The 11,866-nt window shown below is 43.4% G+C and overlaps 1 protein-coding gene across 1 annotated transcript in view; it reads right to left on the bottom strand.

Moving 5' to 3' along the window:
- Positions 1-1,282, bottom strand: part of SMC4 (structural maintenance of chromosomes 4) — a 39,402-nt gene extending 38,120 nt beyond the window's left edge. Inside the window, exons 1-2 of the mRNA XM_007948774.1 lie at positions 1,141-1,282; positions 5-93 (exon numbers count right to left, since the gene is read on the bottom strand). Coding sequence (XP_007946965.1) covers positions 5-93; positions 1,141-1,282 — 231 coding nt within the window. The remainder of the gene's footprint in view (positions 1-4; positions 94-1,140) is intronic.
- Between the last annotated feature and the right edge of the window lie 10,584 nt (positions 1,283-11,866).

Raw genomic sequence — 11,866 nt, 5'->3', positions numbered from 1 at the left:
CAGCTTCATTGGTCATTGCTGGAGGTGGTGGAGGAGGGATGCTATTCAAAATTTCTTCTAAACTCCTATTATCAAGTTCCTCACTTGGAGTCTCTAAGTCAGTCCAAAGGAAAGGGGGAAAAAGCTCTCATTAGTGCCAATTGGTTGGCAGGACTACAGCCTGCTGATTTCAGGAGGGAAGTTCTGAAACCTGTATTTTCCACTTAAGTACAGTATAACCTCAACTCACAGGCCGTAAGAATCTAATCTTTCACTTTATCTTATAAAAGAAAATCCTGGGAAAAAAAATGTCACTAGTCCTAAGATTCTATAGAACTATACTGTTTAAGAATTACAACACTACAACACGACGCAAATCTCAAAAAACCACCTCCACACCATTCTAACCCAAACTCACTGTAGTGGGATCAATTCCGACACATAATGACGCTGTAGGGTGGAACAAAAGTGCCCCATAGGGTTTCTAAAGCTGTAATCTTTACAGAAGCAAACTCCATCTTTCTCCCGCGCGGTAGGGCTGGTGGGTTTCAATAACCACTTTTCGGTTCGCAGCAGAGCGCTTTAACCACTGCACCACCAGGGCTCCTCATCATTCTAAACAAGGATCTAAATTCTAAAGCTCTCTACTGACACTGGCTATCTTTGAGTATTTTGTACTATTATTTTGGGCACCAAGACCTTGAGCGACCCTGACAGAGGGGTTTCACAATTCCTGGAGTTACAAAAGTTACGTGTAGTTTGGTGAAACAAGTTATCACCTTCTCTTTAAAGTTAATTTAAGATTATGGAAATGAAGTTAAGGCCGAGCAACATTTTGTCACGTTCACATACACTTATATTGATTCTGTCTGGAAAAAAAAAGTCCACGGCCCTAGGCTGACCCGGCCGATTTCCGCAGAAATAGAAGATTGGTACCACTACAAAAGCCACTAACAGATATTCACAACTGAAGCTATTTACTTGCCCTCGTTCCCTCCCGCACCGTCACACCCAAAATGCATGGGTATCTTTTCTCTGAAAATCGCCCAACAGCTTTTCCCAGCTGCTATACCCGGCCCACTCTAGCCCTTCAGGCGTCAATCCCTGCGATCGCCCCCATCTCCCAGCGCATGTTCCTGCCTAGTCACGGCGGGCACTCACCTGCGGCGGCAGCAGTCGGGCTCTCGGTGCGGCCGGGCGGCAGTGGCTCGGACTCGGCGTCGGTGCTAGCACCGTCCGGAGACGGCAGCGGCTCCTCTTCTCTGCGCCGGGCTGTGGATGGCTGGGTGCCTTTGCGGGGCATGGTCGCTGGGGCCGCCGGAGATTGTCAGCCTATGACTGGACAACGCACCTACACCTTCCCCGTCAGCCCTTGACGCCGGCCAGGCTCAGCCCGCACCTCTAAAGCCGGACCCACTCGGAGAAACCTCTGTCCACCTGCTTCCGAGGGCCCCAATGAACCACTGGTCAGAAGCTGCGGAACCGCGGGGAAAAAGCCACAACAAATCCAAACTGCAATAAGGCGGGATTGGCTTTCTCAACCGGACCTACGCAGGTGGGAAATCCTAGACGTGCTTGACAATCAACCAGTTGCTTAGGTTCTTTTTAAGAAGCTGGTCTCCTCCCCGCCCCCAATCGCCCACACTGTAAGTGAATAAGAATATTCCCTATAATGTGATTTTCAAACGAAGTAACCCCAGACGCCGACATTTACTGACCCCACGCTCTCTGAATCAGGGATGCAAGCGCACTGACTTTTTAGAAGAGTTAAGCTTTAGCGGCTATCAACTCTTTCTAGACTAGAGAAGAGTAAGGCGTGACAAGCCGCCCACTTGCCTCTCCCCGCCATTTAGCTCTTCCAGCCGTAGATAGTTCAGGGGCTTCGAGATCTCCCCTCCAGAGCCCGACCCCGATAGGCGGCTGAAGGCTGCCGTCGATCAATAGCGACTTCCAAATCACACGCTAGTAGCCCCAACCTGGGTTCAATCATTTTTGGATGGCCGTGGCTTATGCCTCCGGGGCGCGCAGCGGAGTTCCGTTAGATTAAAATAAACCCTGAACAGACACCGGTGAAAGCGCCGAGTCTGTGACTAGTCCCTTGGGAGACGAGAGAAGGGCAAGGGGACGGAGTTGGGGGAGACGCCCTTTCTCCGCTAGAAACCAGGATTTTTTTAAAAGAGATCCACGGGGCTTGTAGCCTCCGAGAGCAGACGCTTAAGGAGCTCAGAGAAGTGGCGCTTGTGAGAAGCGCGCGGGAGCTCGGACCGCCGGGGAGCGGCCGAGGGGGGAGGGGTGACAGCGAGAGAAATCTCTCGGCCGCAGCTTCAGTACAGACTTCGGCCGCTCGGGCTCAAGGCCTGTACTTTCCAGGCGCCAGCGGACGGGTCAGGAAGTAAGAGCTTGACAACCTGACCAGGAAAAGAAGTACTTTACCTGCGGGGCAGTCCACTCAGACCAAGCTTGGAAACGGTTGTGTAACCCTCTCCAAGGTCCTACCGGTGTTTCAGCTCCGGGTCCTTCACTCGAAAATGGCGCCTAAAATACAAACTCGAACGGAAATTCGTTACAAATGCGCGCAATGCCGTCTGGGATCCACTAATTTGAAAAAAAGTGCGGCGATTCTCACCGCCATCTTCTGGTTGCTTGTGCGCAAGTGCCAAATCCTCGCGGAACTCGGGCGATAGGGGACATTTCTACTCAGTGAAAATGAAGAACAAGGGAATGTTTACCCTGTGGCCTACAGCAGAAGCACTATTATAAAAAAAGTAGTTTTATAAAAAGTGGCGGTTTTTGGAAAAGAAAAACAGTCGGGTTCCGCCCACAGGTAAAGGCCAGATTCAGTCGACCAATAACGCCCCCTCAGGAGAGGGCGCGCTCGTTATGGGGCGGGGTCTCAGGTCCTCTGGGGTGACGCGCGGTGGAGGCGGGGGTAGGAAGGGGAGGAAATATCGCGGGAAGGGGAGGGAGCGTTGCTGGGAGCAGTCACTATGGTGACAGGAGGTCAGAAGGCTTGTTGGTAACTGGTCCTACTCTATGAGGGTATTCGGCACTGCTTTCCTGGAATTTGAGGTAAATTAAATTGGTGAGGAATTTGATTGTGAGGAAAGGGTTCGGAAGTTTTAGCCATCAGCTGATCCCACCTTCCGTGCTTTGAGACTGTGTAGCGTGGATCATCGGTTATTTTGTGTCTCCTTGGGAATAGTGGGTCTTTGTGCGTAGGTTTTGGGATATGTAGCGGACAGTGTACTTCCGTGGAGATATCGCCTCCGAAACCGAGAAGGGGTCCTGTGAGTCGGAATTGACTCGATGAAAGTGAGTTCTTAGCAGCTCTGAGTTTTGGGGAATGAGCCCTGGTGGCGCAGTGATTAAAATGCGGGGCTGCTAACCAAAAGGTTGGTGGTTGGAACCCACCAGCCTCTGTGCGAGAGAAAGATGAAGCAGTCTGCTTCCGTGAAGATTACAGCGTTGGAAACCTTGGAGGGCACTTCTGTTTTGTCCTATAGGGTCGCCATGAGTCAGAACCTACTAGATTTCAGTGCGGTTTGGGTTTGAGTTTGCGGGGAGGGTTTGGAGGACTAGGAGAGGAGGGAGCCTGGATTAGTGAATAATCGAATGCTCCACATGTAAATAACAAAACAATGACTTTCGAGTTCATCGTTTTAGGTCATTAGTGTTATTAGTGAAAGGGGATTTCGGGCTTTTAAAGTTATTTGACAAAGGGGCTCTGTAATGGAAGAAACTATTATTTTTATAGATCGGTAAACACTTCTTTTAGGGGCATTTTTATACGTTGTACTATGCAAGACAGGATTATCAAACAAGTATGATAATTCCTGTCCCCAAAGAACTGAGTTTTGTGTTGGAGTTTGAATATAGATTCAGTAGTAGATTTAGCTTCAGCACAGTTCATAAGCCCCTCCCTCCCAATTGTATGTGTATTTTTCTGGGGAGTTAGTGTTCCCAGAACGTTCATCGAATTCCCAAACGTGGCCCTAAACCAAACCTAGCTTCTCACAGTGGTGTTTTTTTTTTTTTAAAAAGCAAAAACTTGGTTGATTAGACGCCGGTAAGAATTTAAGGAGCCTTGGTGCTGCACAAAGAGCTCTGGTGGCCTAGTGCCTAAGGGATTTGATTGCTATCTAGAAGGTTGGCTGTTCAAACCCACCAGCCACTCAACTGAAGGATGACTGGGCAATCTACTTCGGTAAAGATTTACCACCTCTGAAACCCAAAGGAGGTCTCTATGAGTCAGAATCACTTGACGACCAGTGAATTTGGTTGTTTTTTTTTTTTGGTGGTGCGCAGTGGTTAAAGTGCTTGGCTGCTAACTCTAAGATTGGTGGTTTCAACCCACCAGCGCCTCTGTGGGAGAAAGATGTGGCATTCGCCTTCTGTAAAGATTTAACCAACCAAACTCACTGCAGGTTGGGTTGAATCTGACTCAGAGTGACCCCCTCCTTGGATTTCCGAGGTGGTATCTCTATGGAAGTAGATTGCCCAGTCTTCCTTTTGAGGAGTGGCTGGTGGGTTTGAACCACCAGCCCTCTGGTTAGCAGTTCGATGCCTTGGAAACCCTCTGGGGCAGTTCTACTCTGTCCTATAGTGTCACTGTGAATTGCAATTAACTCAGTGGCGGTGGGTTTGGTTTGGTTTTGTTAAGTATTTATCCAGGACTTTTAAGTACTTGACATTGAGAACTGAGAGTCCTTTTTTTTTCCCCCCCTTTTACTTTTTGCATACTTTGGGCCTAACCCACCAGCCATTCCTTGGAAGGAAGACTGGCAATCTACTTCCATACAGATACTGCCTTGGAAACCCAAGGAGGGGTCGCTATGAGTTGAATCAACTCCACAGCAGTGAATTTGTTTTTGGTTTTGGGGCCTAACCTAAAGCCTGGCATATGAAAAGCAATAAATCTGCTTTATGAATGAATTTACATTGTCACTCTAAGTATGTAATGAATGGCTACTGCCCCAAAGGAACATAAAGTCAAGTTTCAGGGGTGGGGAGGACATTCCTCCCAAGTATAAAAACTTGGTCATTGGGAGGCTCTTGTGGTTTGACTAAACAATAACTTGATGTTATAATATACCTTTATGTTTGAAGTTGAAAAAATGTTTTCATAACACAAGCTACAGAAAATAAAGCTCAATGGAAAATTTTTTGGTTATTAGGCATACCAAGAAGATCTAGTGATTGTCTGAGGGCTCTAGAATTTGTGGATTTTTGAAGGTTGTAAATTGATGTAGTTAATGTGCTTGGCTGCTGGGAAGAAAGACCTGGAGATCTACTTCCAAAAAATCAGCCATTGAAAGCCCTGTGGGGCATAGTACTACTCTGACACACATGGGAAATCAACTTGATGGCAACTGGTTGGTTGGTTGGTAAGACACTGCAAAACCTGGCTTGGAGAAACATCAACCATGAAAAAAGACTACACCAAGTTTAGTGGTATATGTGAATGACGTAGCACAGTGTAGTAGAAAGATGTAAAATAGATAACTCTTAGAATCCCAAATCACATCACTTTTTAGCTACATGCATGGACAATGTACTCAATTTATCAGTGTCTTGGCGAATGTTTATAAAATCAGTATCTGATATGTATCTCATAGGTTACCTTATGAGCAAATATCTAGCACACATCCTGTAAGAATTTGATGTTGCTATATTTATGACGTTGACTTTGTTAGGAAATGTACTAAGGATAAATAATGAGATGTCAAATTAGAGGAAGAGTAGCTTATGGAGGGTCTTGAAAACCAGGCCAAGGATGTTGATATGATACGGAAGGAAAGAGCACTATTAGAGTAATTTTGACCAAGGAGTAACTTCATGAAAATAGGAAGAAGAATTAACAGTAATATGTGGATCTGCTAACAGGGAAACAGACTGAAATAGTCATGACTTTAGTTAGATTGTTACCTTACAGTTTTGCATATAGGAGGTGAGAAGTGCCTACATAGTAGAATGGAAAAGCATCAGAGTCATTTTTTGGGGAAAAATCTATAGCTTTTGTAGATTTGGATGATTAAGAGTATAAAACTTCTTAATCAGATACTTTATATATGAATCCTTGAATAAATGATAAAAGGGTAGGAACAAAAATCAGTAAAAAATAATACTAGTTTTAGTGCCTTTCATCAAAATAAACTGATCCATGGTCTTGAGTTTAATTGAAACTGTGATCCATGCAGAACAAATATTTTCAAAGCAGGCTTAAAACATGTTTTTTATTGAAGAAAAGACATTCATTCATAATAAACAGCTACAGAGTAGACTTAAATCTGGATATTTATATGCACTGTAAAAATAAGACATCCAAATTAAGTGGAACTTTTTTCTATTATTATTATTTTTTTATATTTACAATGTTGCCTCCCCTTCCTTCCCACCCCTGATAACCAACAAAGAAAGTTTCCTTCAAATACAAACATTTTTTGGACTTTTTACAATGATGAACTAATATAATATTTGTCCTTCTGTGATTGACTTACTTCACTCAGCATAATATCCTCCAAGTTCATCCACGTTACAAGGTGTTTTGCAGGATCCACATTATTCTTTAGTGTTGCTTAGTATTCCATTATGTGTATATACCATAGTTTGGTTACCCATTCTTCTGTTCATGGGCACCTAGGTTGTTTCCATCTTTTAGCTATTGTAAATAGTGCTGAGATGAACATGGGTGTGCATATATCTGTTCTTGTCCTGGCTCTCACTTCTTTAGGATGTATATTATGGTAGTTAAGGTTGTGTGTCAACTTGGCTTGGCAGCTTGTGGTAGTTATTTCCCATGATGAGACTGGCAATAACCTCCATGGTGGGATCTACCACAAGCAGCCGAGTAGCTGCTTTAGGGATGTGGTCTGCTTCCCATATATAAGAAGCAGCTTTGGAAATGGTCTCCAGCTTATGGCATGCTTGAACCCTGCATGTAGCCAAGTCATTGTTCAACAGCCTGCCATGCCCTGCTGATCTTGGGACTTTATCTGGACTTGAATTAGTGGCCTGCCATGTTGTTTGGTAACAATTGGGACTGTGCCTTTTTACTTGTAAACCTTGGGTTCGTCAACTGCAGCAGCCAGCAGCTGTCCGAGTGAAGAAAAGCCTCCATTTTCAGTGGGCTGGGACCAGAAGGCAGAGTTGAAGCTCAAGGTTGAGGGGCTTTCGCTCAGCCCCTAGAGCTTGGCATTTTGAACTTGGACTTAAAGGCTCCAGAATTATAAGAGAATAAACTCCTGTTTGTTCAAGCCATCTTGTTTGTGGTATCTTCTGTTAGAGTAGCACTAGATAACCAAAACAATATGGTCCTGAGACAGTGGGGTGCTGCTCTGACAGATGCCTAAAATGTGGAAATAGGAGTGGAGAGTGTCCTTGACTCGAGATCCCCGAGTTGAGACACCAGCAGAGAGACACTGGCAGAGAGGGACTAGCATGAGAGACTAGCATGAGAGATGGCAGTAGCTGAGCCCAGAGATCAGCATGAGATAGGGACAGCCTTCCCAGCCCATGGGGGAGAAAGCTGGATGCCATTGGGTAGGTAGTTTCCTGGCGGAGTGGGTTGCCTTTGGGCATTAATTGGTAGAAGACACTGGCATGAAATGGAGTAACAGATTGGCCGGCTCACAGAGTAAGAAAGCTGAGTGCTTTTTGGGCAGGAAGATTTCCGGCAGAGCGGGTTGCCTTTGGCATTAATTGGCAGAAGCAGAGAAACCAAGGAAATGGGAATCAGGGCTGCCTCAGCCTCAAGGTTAGGACCATGGCCTTTGGGAGTGGAATCACATAGCCCCTAGGTTTCAAAGAGCCAGACCTTTACCAGCTTGGTTCTGGAATCGGGGCTGCTTGTTCATATGAGTCAGTGGGGTGTAGCCATAGCCACTGCCCAAGAGAGAGTGGGCAGGACTGCCATGCCCAATATGTAGAGGAACAGGCCCACCAGGCCAAGGGGGTGAGGTCCCCACTTAGGAACTAGGGGATTGGAGCTACCCAGTGAAGGAGATCTGTACAGGTGCCAAGTTGACAAGGGGTGGAGTTGTAGTTAAGATTGTATGTCAACTTGGCTGGGCCTGGTTGAGTAGCTGGGGAGCTGGTGGTAGTTTTTCCCCATGATGAGACTGGCAATCAGCTCCTTGGTGGGATCTACCACAGGCAGCTGAGTAGCTGCTTTAGGGATGTAATTTGCTTCCCGTATATAAGCAGCACCTTTGGGAATGGTCTCTAGCTTATGGCACGCTTGAACCCTGCATGTAGCTGTGTCGTTTGGCAGCCTGTCATGCTCTGCCATTCTTGGGACTTTCAGTGGACTAGAACTAATGGCTTAAAATTGTTTGGGTAACATTGGGAATGCCATTTTATTTGTTGTCCTTGGGTTTGTTAGTCTCAGCAGCCAGTAGCTGCCTGAGTGAAGAGATGCCTGTAGTTTCAGTGGGCTGGGAGCAAGAGGCAGAGCTGAAGCCCAAGGTCAAGGAGTCTTCACACAGCACCTAGAGCCTGGTACTTTGAACTTGGACTTAAAGCCTCCAAACTGTAAGAGAATAAACTCATGTTTGTTAAAGCCATCTCATTTGTGGTATATTCCTATCAGATTGGCACTAGATAACCAAAACATATACCTTAGTAATAGGATTAGGAGCTCTGGTAGCATAGTGCCTAAGGCACTTGACTGCTAACCAGAAGGCTGGCGGTTTAAACCCACCAGCCACTCCTCGGAAGGAAGGTTGGGCAATCTACTTCCATAGTGATACTGCCTCAGAAACCCAAGGAGGGGTCGCTATGAGTCGGGTCCGACTCGACAACACATAACAACAACAACAACAATGGCTAATGGGGAGCTCTGGTGGCATAGTGCCTAAGGCATTTGACTGCTAACCAGAAGGCTGGCAGTTTAAACCCACCAACCACTCCTCAGAAGGAAGGTTGGGCAATCTACTAACATAGTGACACTGCCTCGGAAACCCAAGGAGGGGTTGCTATGAGTTAGATCTGACTCGATGGCAGTGAGTTTGGTTTTTTTGGTTTAATGGCTAATGATCATGAACATTTCTTCATGCGTTTTTGGCTGCCTGAATATCTTCTTTGTTGAAGTGTCTTCTGCCCATTTTTTAATTGGATTGTTAACCTTTTCGTTGTTGAGGTGTTGGAGGTTTCTATACATTTTAGACAAAAGTCTCTTGTCAGATATGCCATTACTGAATATTATTTCCCAACCTGTAGGTTCTCTTTTTACTCTTCAGGAGAAGTCTTTTAAAACACGTAAAAAATTTAATTTTTTAGAAGGTCCCATTCATCTAGTTTATCTTCTGCTGTTTGTACTTTTTAGGTTATGCTTGACATTCTATTTATGATATAAATTAAAAAAAACACACCAAATTCACTGCCATCAAGTTGGATCTGGCTCATAGCGACCCCACCTTGGGTTTCTGAGCAGTTTAACTATGGAAATAGATTGCTAAATTTGCCCCTAGTTTTCCCTTGAGGAACTTCATAGTTTTAGGATTCACATTTAAGTCTTTGATCCATCTGGAGTTAGTTTTTTTGTATAGTGTGAGGTATGGATCTTGTTTAGTTTTTCTGCAAATGGCTATCCAGTTTTGCCAGCACCATTTTTTAAAGAGACCATTTCTTCCCCATGTAATGGATTTCAGCCCTTTGTCAAAAATCAGCTGACCTTAGGTTGATGGATCTATTTCTGGATCCTCAGTTCTATTCCACTATTCCACTGGTCTATGTGTCTGTCATTGTAACAATACCATGCTGTTTTGACTACTGTGGTGGTGTAGTAAATGTTGAGATCCAGGATGTGAGACTGCCTACTTTGTTCTTCTTCTTCAATAGTGCTTTGCTTATCTGAAGTCTTTTTCCATATGAAATTAGTGCTTGGCTTTTCTATATCCTTAAAGAATGTTGATGGGATCTGGATTGGGATCTCAGTGAATGTATAGATTGCTTTGGGTATTGACATATTCACAATGTTCAATCTTCCTATCCACGAGCATGGTATGTTCTTCCATTTATGTAGATCTCTTATGGTTTCTTGAAGTAGTGTTTCATAGTATTCTTTGTACAACTCTTTTGTGTCCCTAGTAAGATTTATTCCCAAGTATTTTATTTTTTTTTGGTAGCTATTGTAAATGGTATTGATTTCCTTCTTTCTTTTTCAGCAATGTCTTTGCTGGTGTAGAGGAATCCAACTGATTTTTGTATGTTGATCTTGTATTCCACCACTATACTAAATCTCTCAATTAGTTCCAGTAGTTTTTTTGCTAAGTCTCTTGGGTTTTCTATGTATAGGATCATATTGTCAGCAAATAGGGATAGGTTGACTTCTTCCTTCCCAATTTAGATGCCTTTGATTTCTCTTTCTTGTCTTATTGCCCTGGCTAGGAGTTCTAATACATTGTTGAATAGAAGTGGTGATAGAAGGCATCCTTCTCTGGTTCCTCTCCATGAGGGGAATGGTTTCAGTCTGTTTCCATTGAGAATAATGTTGGGTGTTGGTTTTGCATATATGGCTTTATTATTTTGAGGAATTTCCCTTCTATTCCTATTTTTTCTGAGCGTTTTGATCAGGAATGGGTGTTCGATTTTATCAAATGCCTTTTCTGCATTGATTGATATGATCATGTGGTTCTTTTCCTTTGTTTTATTTATGTGATGGATGGTGTTGATTGTTTTTCTAGTATTGAAACATCCTTGCGTACCTGGTATGCACACAGGTTGGTCATAATGTATTATATTTTGGATATGTTGATAGTCTGTTGTCTAGGATTTTGTTGAAGATTTTTGCATCTTTATTCATGAGGGATATTGGTCTGTAGTTTTCCTTTTTAGTGATGTCTTTGCTTGGTTTTGGTATCAAGGTTATGCTTGCTTCATAAAATAAATTTAGGAGGATTCCATCCTTTTCTATGTTCTGGAATAGTTTGAGTAGGATTGGTGTCAGTTTTTCTCTCAGCGTTAGGTAGAATTCTTCAGTGAAACCATCTGGGCCAGGGGTTTTTTTGTTCGTATTTTTTAATATCCTGTTCAATTTCTTCTTTTGTTATGGGTCTGTTCAAAATGTTCCATTTCAGCCTCTGTTAATTTAGATAAGTAGTATGTTTCTAGAAATCTGTGTCTTCAAGGTTTTTAAATTTGTTAGAGTATGTTCTTCATAGGATTCTCATATTATCCTTTTAATTTCTGTAGGTTCTGTTGTGATGTCACCCAATTCGTTTCTTACGCTTGTTATTTGTATTATCTCCCTCTTTTCCTTAGTTAAATCTGCAAGTGGTTTGTCAACTTTGTTAATCTTTTTAAAAAACCAACTACTAATCTTGTTGATTTTTTTCTATTGTCTTTCTAATTTCTGTTTCATTTATTTCTGCTTGAATCTTTATTATTTTTCTTTTGGTGACTGCAGGCTTTTTTATGACGCTCTTTTTCTAATTTTTGGAGATGTTGGGTTAAGGTGTTGATTTTGACTCTTCTTTTTTAATGTGTGCATTTATTGCTATAAATTGGCCCCTGATCACTGCTTTTGCTGTGTCCCAAAGATTTGGGTACATTGTATTTTCATTCTCATTTGAGTCTAGGAATTTTTTAATTTCATTTTTCATTTCTTAATTACCCAGTAATTTTTAAGGAGGGTGTTATACAGTTTCCACGTGTTTGCTCTTTTTCCATTGCTTCTTATTGTTGATTTCTAATTTTATAGCATAGTGATTTGAGAAGATGCTTTGCAATATTTCAGTGTTTTTAAATGTGTTAAGGCTTGCTTGGGAGCTCTGGTAGCATAGTGGCTAAGACACTTGCCTGCTAACCAGAGGGCTGGCGGTTCAAACCCACCAGCCACTCCTCGGAAGGAAGGTTGGGCAATCCTACTTCCGTAGTGATACTGCCTCGG

The sequence above is a fragment of the Orycteropus afer genome, unplaced genomic scaffold, assembly GCF_000298275.1.
Source record: "Orycteropus afer afer isolate SDZICR_OR568_19922 unplaced genomic scaffold, OryAfe1.0 scaffold00223, whole genome shotgun sequence".
NCBI lineage: Eukaryota > Metazoa > Chordata > Mammalia > Tubulidentata > Orycteropodidae > Orycteropus > Orycteropus afer.
This window is presented reverse-complemented; position numbering and strand designations above follow the sequence as displayed.